The sequence below is a fragment of the Ptychodera flava genome, chromosome 1 (genome assembly GCF_041260155.1).
Source record: "Ptychodera flava strain L36383 chromosome 1, AS_Pfla_20210202, whole genome shotgun sequence".
Lineage (NCBI taxonomy): Eukaryota > Metazoa > Hemichordata > Enteropneusta > Ptychoderidae > Ptychodera > Ptychodera flava.
In genome coordinates this window covers 61051364-61064978 of record NC_091928.1, presented here as the reverse complement: position 1 = coordinate 61064978, position 13615 = coordinate 61051364, and the positions used below count along the sequence as shown (strand labels likewise).

General features: G+C 37.8%; 1 protein-coding gene across 1 annotated transcript; it reads right to left on the bottom strand.

Moving 5' to 3' along the window:
* Positions 1 to 3442: 3442 nt before the first annotated feature.
* LOC139142311 (kinetochore protein spc24-like) lies at positions 3443 to 13575 on the bottom strand. Its single transcript, XM_070712219.1, has 5 exons — positions 13448 to 13575; positions 10237 to 10558; positions 9629 to 9733; positions 8441 to 8517; positions 3443 to 4631 (listed from the first exon to the last, which is right to left on the bottom strand). The coding sequence occupies exons 2-5, from the start codon at positions 10542 to 10544 to the stop codon at positions 4519 to 4521; spliced, it is 603 nt and encodes a 200-aa protein (XP_070568320.1). The 5' UTR covers positions 10545 to 10558; positions 13448 to 13575; the 3' UTR covers positions 3443 to 4518.
* Positions 13576 to 13615: the final 40 nt, after the last annotated feature.

Sequence of the window (13615 nt, the reverse complement as noted above, 5' to 3'; positions counted from 1 at the left end):
ATTGCCACAATAAACAACTTCAATCTCACAATGCAATTTACTACCCAGTCATTGCCACCATAGACAACTTCAATCCCACAATGCAATTTACTACCCAGTCATTGCCACCATAGACAACTTCAATCCCACAATGCAATTTACTACCAGTCATTGCCACCATAGACAACTTCAATCCCACAATGCAATTTACTACCCAGTCATTGCCACCATAAACACAACTTCAATCCCACAATGCAATTTACTACCCAGTCATTGCCACCATAGACTTCAATCCACAATTCAATTTACTACCCAGTCATTGCCACCATAGACAACTTCAATCCCACAATTCAATTTACTACCCAGTCATTGCCACCATAGACAACTTCAATCCCACAATACAATTTACTACCCAGTCATTGCCACCATAGACAACTTCAATCCCACAATGCAATTTACTACCCAGTCATTGCCACCATAAACAACTTCAATCTCACAATGCAATTTACTACCCAGTCATTGCCACCATAGACAACTTCAATCCCACAATGCAATTTACTACCCAATCATTGCCACCATAAACAACTTCAATTCCACAATGCAATTTACTATCCAGTCATTGTCACCATAAACAACTTCAATCTGACAATGCAATTTACTACCCAGTCATTGCCAGCATAAACAACTTCAATCCCACAATTCAATTTACTACCCAGTCATTGCCAGCATAAACAACTTCAATCTCAAAATGCAATTTACTACCCAGTCACGTCAAAGCAAACTTCAATCCCAAAATGCAATTTACTACTTAGTCACTGTCAAAACAAACTTCAATCCCAAAATGCAATTCACTACCCAGTCACTGTCAAAACAAACTTCAATCCCAAAATGCAATTCACTACCCAGTCACTGTCAAAACAAACTTCAATCCCAAAATGCAATTTACTACCCAGTCACTGTCAAAACAAACTTCAATCCCAAAATGCAATTCACTACCCAGTCACTGTCAAAACAAACTTCAATCCCAAAATGCAATTTACTATCCAGTCACTGTCAAAACAAACTTCAATCTCACAATGCAATTTACTACCCAGTCATTGCCACCATAGACAACTTCAATCTCACAATGCAATTTACTACCCAGTCATTGCCACCATAGACAACTTCAATCCCACAATGCAATTTACTACCCAGTCATTGCCACCATAAACAACTTCAATCCCACAATGCAATTTACTACCCAGTCATTGCCACCATAGACAACTTCAGTCCCACAATGCAATTTACTACCCAGTCATTGTCAACACAACTTCAGTCCCACAATGCAATTTACTACCCAGTCCTTGTCAACACAACTTCAGTCCCACAATGCAATTTACCACCCAGTCATTGTCAAACAAACAACTTTAAGGCGATACCGAATGATTCAAAGCGCACGTTGGTTGCTATCGCTGGCAACGTTTCAAACGTGCATTTTTGCACGTGCTAAATCTTACCGTTCCGTTGTTTTCTGTGGATTTTCGACTCCTGGTATTTTGAAAATGCTCAAAATCTTTCAACTCTCTCAATTGTAAACCAATTTAGCTGACTTTTGGTAGGATTATTAAAGTCATACATGAGAATATAGATAAGCATGCGTTTCTAAAAATTCCGGACCGTTTATGAGATATCGCCGTAAAAACCTTCAAAATTTCACAAAATGACACAGTAGATATTTTCCTGTTCAAAAATAGTTTGCACTTGAACAGATAACCTAATCCATGCTAGGGGCTCTAAACAGGTATCTCATGTGTTACATTCTGAAATTTTGGAAAATTTGGTGCAAATTTGTAGGAGCTGAAACGTTTTAAAGTAGAGCTGTGAAAATTTGTATATGTGTGACGTCACTGACCAATCGCGCGACGAACCCGCGTCTTTTGGAATCATATGGTTCTGTAAATCTTTATTATGCAAAGAAAACCATGAAAACTTTGCATTTTGATTGATTTTGGAAATTCCCCTTAGCAACCGTTGCTTAGCAATTTGAATCCTTCGGTATCGCCTTCAATCCCACAATGCAATTTACTATCAAGTCCTTGTTTTGCCTCATTATTTGAGGTAAATCATACATTATCATCAGTTTAGAGTCTTTCAATACCACATGTGAAACAGACCCAGATTATTTTGTTAAGTCACTGCATCAGTGACAATTATGTTTGGAAGTCCAGCCACTGGCACTGCTCAGACGTGAGCACTTCAACTGATGTCAACCAATGAGAAATGTCTGTAAGGATTCATCCACAGGCAGTGTTACAACCAGGGATTTTAAACCAGAGGATGCTGTGTCCCACTAAAGGTTATTTTGGAGACATTTTGCACATTTTTGGGTCAGTCAGACTACAAGCAAGTTATATGCGTCAGTTGTCAGTGAAATTTTGTATTACTTTGCGCCAAATTGGTTTCAACAAACACAATTTAAGCTACCAGGACCATGTCTCTATACTTCAATTTCAGGTAAGTAATTGTAGCAGTAGCAGTGTTCCGTATCTGCTGCAAATCAGAGCTCAGTCAGACTACAAGCAAGTTATAATATCAAGTGTAGTGTTTTGATTGCTTCTCATCACAGCTCCAAAAGTACCAAAATAAAAGCCTCAAAATAATCATGCAAAACTAAGGTCATCGTCAGAGACTGATATTACATGCAGACAACAGCCTACACAGTGGACTTGTCATCAGTGTGCCTGAGGTGACCAGCAGTACATGAGAATGGGGACAATGGTTTCATATTTGAGGATACACAAGGGCACGTCCTGGCGGCAACTCTGCATGGGTATAAGTGTCAAAATTTCAAGAAACAGAAACAACAAAAAGAGGTCACAATACTCGGTGACCATTTCCTTGGACAGAAAGCATTTCAACAGATATAGAATAATTGTGCTCGATCTCAAAAAAATTCACTCTTGTCTGTAAATAAATCTACAAAGAAATGCTCAAAATAATATTGTAACTTCAATGGTATGGATTTCATAGGTTATGACATGACAAGGTGTTGCAATGATCCATACACACTGTGATTTGTAGAGTGATTGATAACTTTCAAAATGTGTTCCATTAAAGGGACATAAACTTGTGGCAAGTTTTTCAGTATTTTGCTTCTGTATTGTAACTGCCATGTCTGACCCTAATCCGTTTGTCATGCTGAAATTTCAAGTATTCTTTTTGTCAAGACAGCTTGTATGTCTGTAGTGATCATTGTTTATTGTTTACAAATGAATTCTAGTCTGGACTTGAATACAATTTTCAACAATAACAATGGAGATTATACTCATATAGGTTGTGTTGATATGCTAAATACTTGGCATTAAATTACAGTATAGGGATTCAATGCAGAAGTGTAGGGAAACCACAAAACAAAAGTTCTGAAAAAATAGCCAAAAGATACAGCTTATGGAGCTTTACGAATATTCTTTGTGAACTCATCAAATTCATTTTGCAAGATTTTTATTCCAATGGTTAGATAAACACTACAATTAGATTTCATTCTCTGCAAAGATCATATGCTTTGTATGGAGATATAAAAGAGATAAAATAAGTATATACATGTATTCAAAATTGAAACGACTATAAACTGGCAGTGATGGTTTTATTTCTTGGTAATCTCTCCTTGTGTCACTACAATCCAATAAAACAATGTAAAAAACTTTTCAAACAAAGTTTCCACTTAAAGTTTTACAGAAAAAAACATTAATGACATGATATTCATAACACTAGTCTTCATGGCCCTGAATAACCCATAGCTGAGTGGAGAGATTTTACTTCACTAAATTTGTTTTCTAAAATGGCTTGGCTAGCAATTTAGAAACCAATTCACCATTTCTTACAAATATAACAGCAATTTACAGTTTTCAATTTGAAATCATAGATTATATAGTTTGGTATGAACTACCAGTACATTAATGCAAAGGACATTTCCTGACAACTGTTAAAAGGCGCCCTCTGTGGCCAGCCCCAACTTTCAAGAGGCACCCTCTGTGGCCAGACTGACAATTCTGTAGCTCTGCTTCAAGTCCTTGTTTGCATAATAATACAATCTAATTCTTATTCTCGTTCAACACATCCATGATTCAAATCCATTTCAATATCCTATTTAATCTATGAAGATGTAACTTCACTGACAACAAAGTCAAAAAGCTCGTAGTTAATTTTTTTTTTAAGTTGGAAATTCATCATATTTACATGGATCACAGAAATAATGAGATAAAGTGTTAATGTTGAAAGGTGTAAGTTACAAATATTTAACCCTTTGAGTGCTGTAATTTTTCTAACCACAATTTTAGTGCAACATTTTAACAATTTTAATGAATTTTTCTGTAATTTTTTTTATTCTTTTGGACCAAACGGACATCAAATTTCATTGGCTACAGGTTTTCATCAAAATTTTGACAAAAATCTGAAAAAATTTGACTGTGGTACATTTTATAAAGGTGACGAAAGTTGACTTTGGCGCTCAAAGGGTTAAAACTTTAAATAATGAAAATTATAGATGATATCTTCCGCACACTATTCCCTATGTGCAGCTTCTACAAGATCCCATAGATGATTAGCAATGAAGAATTCAGAATTCTGTTGCGTATTCAAACAGAATGGACGCACATCATGTCTGGTACTGACATCTGAAACACATAGTTAAGTCAAATACAGCAGATTTCAACGAGTCAATCAAAGAAGTGCAATAAAATATGCTATTTTCACCCATCATGTTTTTGATCTCCATAAATAGTCAATTTCAGACACTTGATATGTTGATATGTAAACTTATCGCCAAATTTCAAATCTAAAAACTCTTCAAGTTCCAATGATGGACAATTAGAGGTTAAAGGGGAAGTTCACCAAGGATGATTTTTACATATGTGGTAGCTCTGTGGTCATTTACCCAGGAAAAACTATTTTCACCATTTATAACTCCCAATACAAAAACGATAAAAATAAAAATAGTACAGGAAGTTGCCCATGTAATTTGAATCATGGGAAAAAGCTCCAAGCTTGGAGCTTGCATAATGTTATATGGAAGGAATCATCTCCGGACGATATGGCCCCACACATAGTCCACTCACAGTAACACCGTAATAGACAGCAACACAAAATCTGACATAGGACAGTTTATTATAAGTGAATCATCGTTTATGCAAGGATACTCAGTATAAACAAAAGTTATGTAAATACGCACAGCCTGGTTTAAGCATTGGTGAGTGGACAATGCCATACCCATGGGAAAACGGTCCCTTCCATATCACATTATACAAGCTCCAAGCTTGGCGCTTTTTCCCATGATTCAAATTACATGGGCATTTTCCTGTACTATTTCTATCGGTTTTTGTATAAAATCTTGCTAGTTATAAATGGTGAAAATAGCTTTTCCGGGTAAGTGACCACAAGCTAGCACATATGTAAAAATCATCCTTGGTGAACTTCCCCTTTAATACCCAATATCACCTGTTTCTGTGTTGTATCAGCATGAGTGTCATTTGTGCTACGTCAGACATGAGATGAAGTCGAGTGTCTGACGCAGCACAAATGACACTCATGTTGATACGACATAAGGAACAGGCAAGATTTGGTAATAACCAATTTATCATATACCCATGCCCATAATTATGCCTTGCGCATAAATATTGAAATATTTGTGTGAAAAGGCTTCATTCATACCGGTAGACTAATACAAAGAAGTCAATATCACACATGACATTGCTGCAAGTCCTCCGTATCTCAATAAACCCCTTAAAGAAAGACACCAGGATTCAAAAATCGTCACACTGGAGGAACTTTTAAGGTGCAACAAGCTTTTACAATTGTAACCATTCAAAAACTGTGTCCTTTGCTTAAAATCTCTCCTGATTTTGATCGCACTCAATCGTTGTATGGCACGGAGAGATGCTGCCATTTTGTTTGTTTACACTGAGAGTTGCCATGTCAACAGGTGTTGCACGAGTGACATCACTGTCATGCCACGCGCTCGCTACCTGTTCAGATGTAGACCAAGCTGTGTAAACAGCGGGATAATTGCTAGAGCTTATCTAAAAAACACAAGAACTTTAACAGAAAAACCATTGGAAAACACTACAAGACTCAATATGTAATTTCTGTATTTAGCAACCCGAAATATCCGTGTTCCTCAAAGCCCTTTAAATTTTTACGTCAGCGACATCACTTTGAAGGTGGAGGAGAGTGGCAGCCATTTTGTTTGTTTACGGTGTTTACTATCAAAATGCAAATGTAATTCAAGAACACTCCAAATCCAATGACGTTTATCGTGAGTCTCAATGTTTACTGTGAAATATCATGGCTGATATTTTATGCTAAACATCACTAGGATGAAGTGATATGGGCATAGGTATATGATGAAGTGTCACATTTACCATTATATATATTTATCCACTTGGCTACAGAGTAGCTAAAGTCAGTGTCAAATTTGCTTTTGTTTATCAGCTTGGCTACAGAGTAGCTAAGTCACACAATGTCATATTTGCCGTTATTTATCCACTTGGCTACAGAGTAGCTCAGTCACATATATCTTGTTCACATTGGCAACCCAACTGAAATTTGGGCCGACGCAAAATAATTGTCCTTTTGGGATTAAATTTGGTCCGTGTCCACACTTACCGGTACCAGAATCAGGGCCGACGTAACTTTACCTTCCTTTGTGACCTCTGACCTGTCAAAGTTCAAAATGGCGCATTTGAATATGACACGCTGTTTCTACTGTTCATGATTTTCCTGTGTTTTTACGCACAAGAAGGGCAAATATGACTACCACTCACCCTTTTAATCATCGGAGAGATCTTCACTATTTATTGGATGAGCATGTGGTATATATAAGACCGCGGTGGAGAAATAACCAATGCGCGGCATTTTTGACATGCCTCTCTAGTCTATTACGTGCACTGTGGAATCGAATGACATGGTCTCGTTTGCAGAACAAAGGTTGGTGGGAAGTTCAGCGTACATGGGATGATATTAAAATGTAAAGACAGGATTGAAAACTTTCGATAGGTGTAAACTTTAGTTTCAAACGTCGTTTGTTTTGTGCGAATAGTGTGACTAGTTCAACTTCGATCCATAGCGGAGGCCTGGTCAACTGGGACCAGGGCCGACGTAACGTGTCCACACTGGCGATTTGCGTCGGACCAAATTTTGCGTCGGCCCTGAGTCGGCCCTGAACCCCCCTTCTAACCGGGACCAAACTGAGTCGGCCCAGGGCCGACTCAGCGTGTCCACACTGGTTTTTTACGTCGGCCCCGGCCCTGGTCGGGACCTGGGCCGACGCAAAGTCGTCAGTCTGAACGTACTGATAGGGTCATATTTAAGCAATAAAGCACACCCAGCGATGGTTTACCACAAGATTTTAACCAGTTCACAACATATATGCACAAGCGATAGAGAGTGCATATATGAAGTGAACTGGTCAAAATCGAGTGGTATACCTTCTCTGGGTGTGATTTATTGCTATTATATCATAACAGTATATTGAAATTCTGGCATGGAACGTCAAAGAACGATTTTGGCTCTTGCCGAGAGCTCGCGCGTGTGCCAGCCGTGGTATATCGCGAATATACCACAGTTCTTTTGGCGTCTCGACAAATCAGATCGCTATATTTGCATCATCAATATACTGGTATGATATAATTGCCATTATATCATACCAGTATATTGATGATGCAAATACAGCGATCTGATTGGTCGAGACGCCAAAAGAACTGTGGTATATTGGAGATATACCATGGCTGGCATGCGGGCTAGCTATCGGCTTGAGGAAAATTCCTTTTATGACGTTCTACGCCAGAATTTCAATATACTGTTATGATATAATAGCAATAAATCACACCCAGGCAGTGACGGTATACCACTCGATTGTGACCAGTTCACTTCATATATGCACTCTCTATCGCTCGTGCATATATGTCGTGAACTGGTTAAAATCTCGTGGTATACCGTCGCTGGGTGTGCTTTATTGCTTAATTATTTATCAGCTTCGCTACAGAGCAGCTAAGTCACACAGTGTCAAATTTGCCATCATTTGCTTGGCTACAGAGTAGCTAAGTTAAGTCACACTGTCAGTTTTGCCATTATTTAGCAGCTTGGCTACAGAGCAGCTAAGTCACACAGTGTCAAATTTGCCATCATTTGCTTGGCTACAGAGTAGCTAAGTCAAGTCTTCTAAGGTAGCATGTGAAAATCACAGATTATAACATGTATGCATATTGATGTATGTCTCAACAGCTTTGTAGTTTCTCTGTCCTGCATGCAGTAAAGTAATAGTAAACCAATAATCCAATTTCACTTGACAATGAAAGACTGTGAGAAGTAATCAATTGAGAAGTTATAACAGTGTGCAAACTAAGCTGGTAAGAATATCAATGCAGAAAGGCTGATGAGTTGTCAATGTGAAGAAAAAGCCAAAATGTGTTGATTTATAAAAGGATACATCCTTTGACCTCATTGGGATCACTATTGTAATCCCATTGTACTCCAAGTAACTTCTGAAATAAATTCACTTTAAATCTGAAAAAGATAAAAACATCTTAAATTCAATAATTCCTAATCACATGGTTGCAGAAAGAGTTTTCATAGCGTGAGGGCAGTATACAAACAGAGTAACTCAGAGTTACTCTACCCTGTCTTGGGTAACAAATGAATTGAAAGGATTAGACAAGAGGGCAACAAATGAAAAGCTGCTGAAAGAGGGCGCTACAGAGAGGTTGTTGATTTGACCAAGACAGGCCTTGCAGTACAAAATAAATCAAATAAAATATTGGTTTTTGTAAATAAACTTTGTTTAAAAGTAATTTCCCGGCGTTAATTTGGTCATGATGTTAAGGTGTCTGATGAACTGTTCTATTGATATCATGTTTTCTTTGGGTCAGAATATAGTCACGTCTTGAGATGCAATAGCATAACTTCAGCTAATGTCAGTTGTGTTGTGTGGTAATTGTGTTGTTGCTACTGTCTAGACGTACCTTGTCTGTGGTGTGTTGTGTTGTGTTGTACTGTCTAGACATACCTTGTCTGTGGTAGGGTAACAGTTGTGTTGAGTTGTACTGTCAAGACATACCTTGTCTGTGGTAGGGTATCAGTTGTGTTGTGTTGTACTGTATAGACATACCTTGTCTGTGGTAGGGTATCAGTTGTGTTGTGTTGTACTGTCTAGACATACCTTGTCTGTGGTAGGGTAACAGTTGTGTTGTGTTGTACTGTCTAGACATACCTTGTCTGTGGTAGGGTATCAGTTGTGTTGTGTTGTACTGTATAGACATACCTTGTCTGTGGTAGGGTAACAGTTGTGTTGTGTTGTACTGTCTAGACATACCTTGTCTGTGGTAGGGTAACAGTTGTGTTGTGTTGTACTGTCTAGACATACCTTGTCTGTGGTAGGGTAACAGTTGTGTTGTGTTGTACTGTCAAGACATACCTTTTCTGTGGTAAGGTATCAGTTGTGTTGTGTTGTACTGTCTGGACATACCTTGTCTGTGGTAGGGTAACAGTTGTGTTGTGTTGTACTGTCTAGACATACCTTGTCTGTGGTAGGGTATCAGTTGTGTTGTGTTGTACTGTCTAGACATACCTTGTCTGTGGTAGGGTAACAGTTGTGTTGTGTTGTACTGTCTAGACATACCTTGTCTGTGGTAGGGTATCAGTTGTGTTCTCTGTAACTTGTTTTCTGTACGCTTTCAATTCATTCTCTTCGTCTATCTTCTCACTGATAGCTTTTACGTAGGCTGTGATTCTGCTGGTCAAGGTGATAACTTCAACACATATCTTAGTAGTAACCAACAAATATCTCCAAATTTAATGTCAGATCACTTGAACCTATTGTGTAAATTGCCATTGTTATAATCATATTTATTCAAATCGGATGAAAAGTTGTCAATGTGGGTGTACCAGTATCTAATTGTTGCCTATCTTTGACACTGAGTACTGGTGTGAATTTTAACATGTCGTTTTCCTGCATGTTACACATTAATCAATTTGTTAAAAGTGAATTTGACTTGGATGGTATCTTTCAGTGTGTGACACTGAATGTCCTCTATACAAAGATGTAGAGAATTTACATTTTTTTGTTTTGTATAAACCACAAGATAAAGCCAAACAAACAAAACAAAACAGATAAACAAACAGTTAGCATTCAAAAACAAACAGGGGACAAATTTGACATAATCTTCACTATAGCATTCTAAAACAATCAGCAAACAAATAACTTTGATGATTATAAGTAAAGGATATTCGTATTGTTGCAACACTTTATTGTTATGTTCCGATTCCTCCTCTGTTTTCTCTTTCACCAACTTTTCTACGTTTTCAACATTTTCAATTTCTTTCCTGATGATATCAGTTTTTTTCTCCTTGTCTTGTGTTATTTGCATGTACTGTTGCAGATTTGACTTAATTTCTTCTTGCTGTTTCTGGTAGAGGTCATTGACCTCTTTGAGTAGCTGGTGCACTGTTTTCAAAAGTGTTACTGGTTCCAACTGCTTCAAGGCATTTGCCATTTCAGGGACCACAATCTTGCCCTCCTCCTTGTAGTCCGTCATCTTGTCTAGCAAATCTGTGAAAACACGATGGTATGGCATACAAATTTGGACAATGTCAATCACCTCTGAATTTTCCAAGGGCTGTAATTGTAAAATGAGAGCCCTTTAAATCAGGGGGCATTTTTTGGGAAAGGAACTGTTGCTAGTGGTTACATACACCTTAGGGAGCTCAGGGTCTGTGGCCGGGGTACAATGAACAAGAAAATCATTAATTATAATAAATAAATTTATTGCAATTTTTATTATCATCCTGTGAGAGTTTTAATCCGTACACCTTAATAGATTATTCCACCAACCTCATTCTACACATTTTCTCTCTATCATGCTTAGGCTGCATTCATTAATATTGGTGAAGGGGAGATTTGAAAAATCTTGGGATAGTTGAGGGGGACTTTCAGGTTTTTTCTCTAGGTATATAAAAGGGGATCTGAAAATATCTTGGTTTCGTACTTTTTTACAGTTTCAGATTCCATAGTTTGGTAGATAATTCAATTGAAAATGAATAATATTTTATGTCATCCAACGGTTCTCACGTTAGTAATAATTGAACAAACAATGGAACCATTTATCACAATTCATTACTTTTAATTTCGAGAAAATCTATTTATGAATGCAATTGAATTTTCATAAGATAAACTACAAGTACAAAAAGACCTTGGAACAGGAAAGAAGCTGCACCTGTTGGTAATTTTTTTCAATATTTTTATGCGAGGTATCAAGTACAATTTCTTGCTGTCTCCCTTGACATTTGTCAATGATACAATGCACAGTACATACACAGGTTCTGTTTGCCAGTATACTGTAGGGAAGAACAAGAACGTAGTTGTATAAATTGAACAAAAATATTGTCAAAATTATCAAAGTTAATACAGCTACTGCCCTACTACTCACTGCCTATGGGAAGTGTCACTTTCACTGCATACCAGCAGTGACAGAGTGACAGAGATAGCTCTGACTCTGATGTAGTTGAAGAAGAGTAAAGTTCTATGTCATATGACATTCATGACAGTGAAATATACTTGTACACAAGATCAGGCCCGACAGAAACACATGGAGGAGCAGGAGACTTGACAGTTATCAATAAACAATGGCCAAAAGTGACACTAGGTGTATCAAGGTTCACAAAATAGCGTTGACTATGGTATATAGAAAAAGTGTATCTTCTTGTCTGCTTGTCTGTTGGTAGTTTACTTCCACTCCTATATGGAACAATGGCTACCTGTAATTGTCATTTTGCAAAGCATACATGTCCATAGAGAGTAAACATTAGATGTTGGTAGGTATATTAAACTTACTATTTTTTCTCAATTTTACATTGTTAATCAACATGTTTATTTAAGTTATTTTTTTTTAATCATGTTGAAATGCTTTAAGTTTGTTTCCATTAACCCAGAGTATGAATATGCAGTAGTCTTATCAATATATCATGTATTGACGTTTCAATTTACGGCTAGACTGAAATGCAACTGACAGCAATATAAGTTTACATAACACATATACAGATTGTGTTGATAAGCTGAATACTGAATATGATAAGGTTTAAAACAAGAGATTGGAGTTTATACAACAGAAATGCTGAGAAATATGTTTGTTGTTTGCTAAAAGATGAATCAGAAACATTGAAACTGTGTTATATTGTGGGATCCAACACAAATGATCGCTTATACTTTTAAAATTCCGGAGTTTTGAATTCTGGCATGTTAGAATAATAAATAAATTAAAAAGAGGGGGTCACCATGCTTGATTTTATGCAAAACCTACTATGGAAAGTAACTATTTTTCATGAAAATCACTGAAAATCAATATATGACACCATTCCATTTGGCAAAATGTAGCCAGGAATTCACAATTAATGATCATCATTTTAGATGCTCTTCAGTGGATACCATTGACCCAGGCAGATTTGGATTAAGTCAAGTCGGATGAAACTGATAACAAGAAAGTTCACTGATGCATTTAAAATGAATCAATTTAAGAAACTGCCCTTAGAAATATGGCCGATCTACAACTGCTGACAATCTATCAAGCCATATATATGCATGCATCTAGCTCTGTGGCAGGGCTGTGTGTTACCGGCGTTTTACGGCCTCCCGGGGCCATATAACGCCGGTAATACACTAACTGCAATAATTGCAGCCCTTGGTTGGTGGGGCTTGGGCTTCTGTCGTGCGGCTCGCGCCTTGCCCCAACCAGCATGACCAGGGGCAAGGCGCGAGCCGCACGACAGAAGCCCAAGCCCCACCAACCAGGGGCTACAATTATTGCAGCTAGTAACACAGCCCTGCCATGCAGAGCTAGCAATTTAGCATGCATCATAAATTAAAAAGGTAGTGACGAACATCTGCGCCAAGAACCGCTCAACACAAGTTTATTTTTTCTGTTTGTACATCCCTAATGAATATTTGGCTATATGACAGTTGGGATTGGGCTGGGACTTAAAAAAAACGATCGTATTGATGATTGGGGGTTGAATTTTTTTAGAGGAAGCCCCGCCGTAGAATTTTGAAGAGAGAGGCGTTTGCTGTGTACGTAACCACAAGCGACTGCGGGGATAGATAGACAGGTTGTTTCATCATGAAAGACCGTTGCTTTATAATAATTAAGTTGCCGTGGGTCGCTTAATACTATCGAAATCAACGTACACACTTTTAACAAACAAGCTCCGTAATTCGAGGCCGATGTTCAACAAGTGACCAGCCCTGTGTACAGGTCTGTGTGCCGGGAACACACAGACCAGACCTGTACGTAACGCAGGGCTAAACAAGTGACGTACTCTCGTTCTGATACGTCCATTGTGCTGTGGCAATAACAAACTGCAGTGCTATGGATGGAATCTCTCAAACTGACAGGCCGATTGTGTACCTAATGTAATTTGTAAAATCTTAAAGGTGATTGTGTCATACCTGTTAAAACGTAAACAAGTGAATATTCGCACTTATTTATGATTTCTGCTGTTGACTGTGGTCGTGATGCTTTGCAGTCTTCTTCCACTAACTTCAAAATAAGCGCGTTGTGTTGGATTTATAACAGTCAATGCTATTGGCTGTTTTAGTCGTAGACAACCAATCATG

Bases quoted from the DNA above. Each gene is read 5' to 3' on its own strand.
- LOC139142311 (XM_070712219.1), bottom strand. From the start codon at position 10,544: ATGACGGACTACAAGGAGGAGGGCAAGATTGTGGTCCCTGAAATGGCA. The intron at 9,734-10,236 runs ATATCCTTTACT...CAGCAGAATCAC, and splicing joins AAAGTGTTGCAACAATACGA to AGCCTACGTAAAAGCTATCA. The intron at 8,518-9,628 runs GTATGTCTAGAC...TATCTTTTTCAG, and splicing joins GATACCCTACCACAGACAAG to ATTTAAAGTGAATTTATTTC.